The sequence below is a fragment of the Apaloderma vittatum genome, unplaced genomic scaffold, assembly GCF_000703405.1.
Source record: "Apaloderma vittatum isolate BGI_N311 unplaced genomic scaffold, ASM70340v1 scaffold26118, whole genome shotgun sequence".
Lineage (NCBI taxonomy): Eukaryota > Metazoa > Chordata > Aves > Trogoniformes > Trogonidae > Apaloderma > Apaloderma vittatum.
Genome location: NW_009729408.1, coordinates 1,021 through 1,273, shown reverse-complemented (window position 1 = coordinate 1,273; position 253 = coordinate 1,021). Strand labels below are relative to the sequence as shown.

General features: G+C 58.1%; 1 protein-coding gene across 1 annotated transcript in view; it reads left to right on the top strand.

The window, feature by feature from the left end:
* Positions 1 to 3: 3 nt before the first annotated feature.
* CHST14 (carbohydrate (N-acetylgalactosamine 4-0) sulfotransferase 14) overlaps positions 4 to 253 on the top strand; it is a gene marked incomplete at its 5' end in the record, with an annotated part of 676 nt that continues 426 nt past the window's right edge. Inside the window, one exon of the mRNA XM_009874435.1 lies at positions 4 to 248. Within this exon, the coding sequence (XP_009872737.1) occupies positions 4 to 248 (245 nt within the window). The remainder of the gene's footprint in view (positions 249 to 253) is intronic.

Here is a 253-nt window from a genome sequence, read left to right as displayed (position 1 = left end):
TGCTACGTGCCCAAGGTGGCCTGCTCCAACTGGAAACGCGTCCTCAAGGTGCTGGACGGCGCGCTGGAGAGCGTCGACGTCAAGCTGAAGATGGATCACAAGAGCGACCTGGTCTTCCTGGCGGACATGAAGCCGGACGAGATCGCCTACCGCCTCAAGAACTACTACAAGTTCATCTTCGTGCGAAACCCCATGGAGAGGCTGCTCTCGGCCTACCAGAATAAATTCGGGGGGATCACGGAGGAACAGCAGA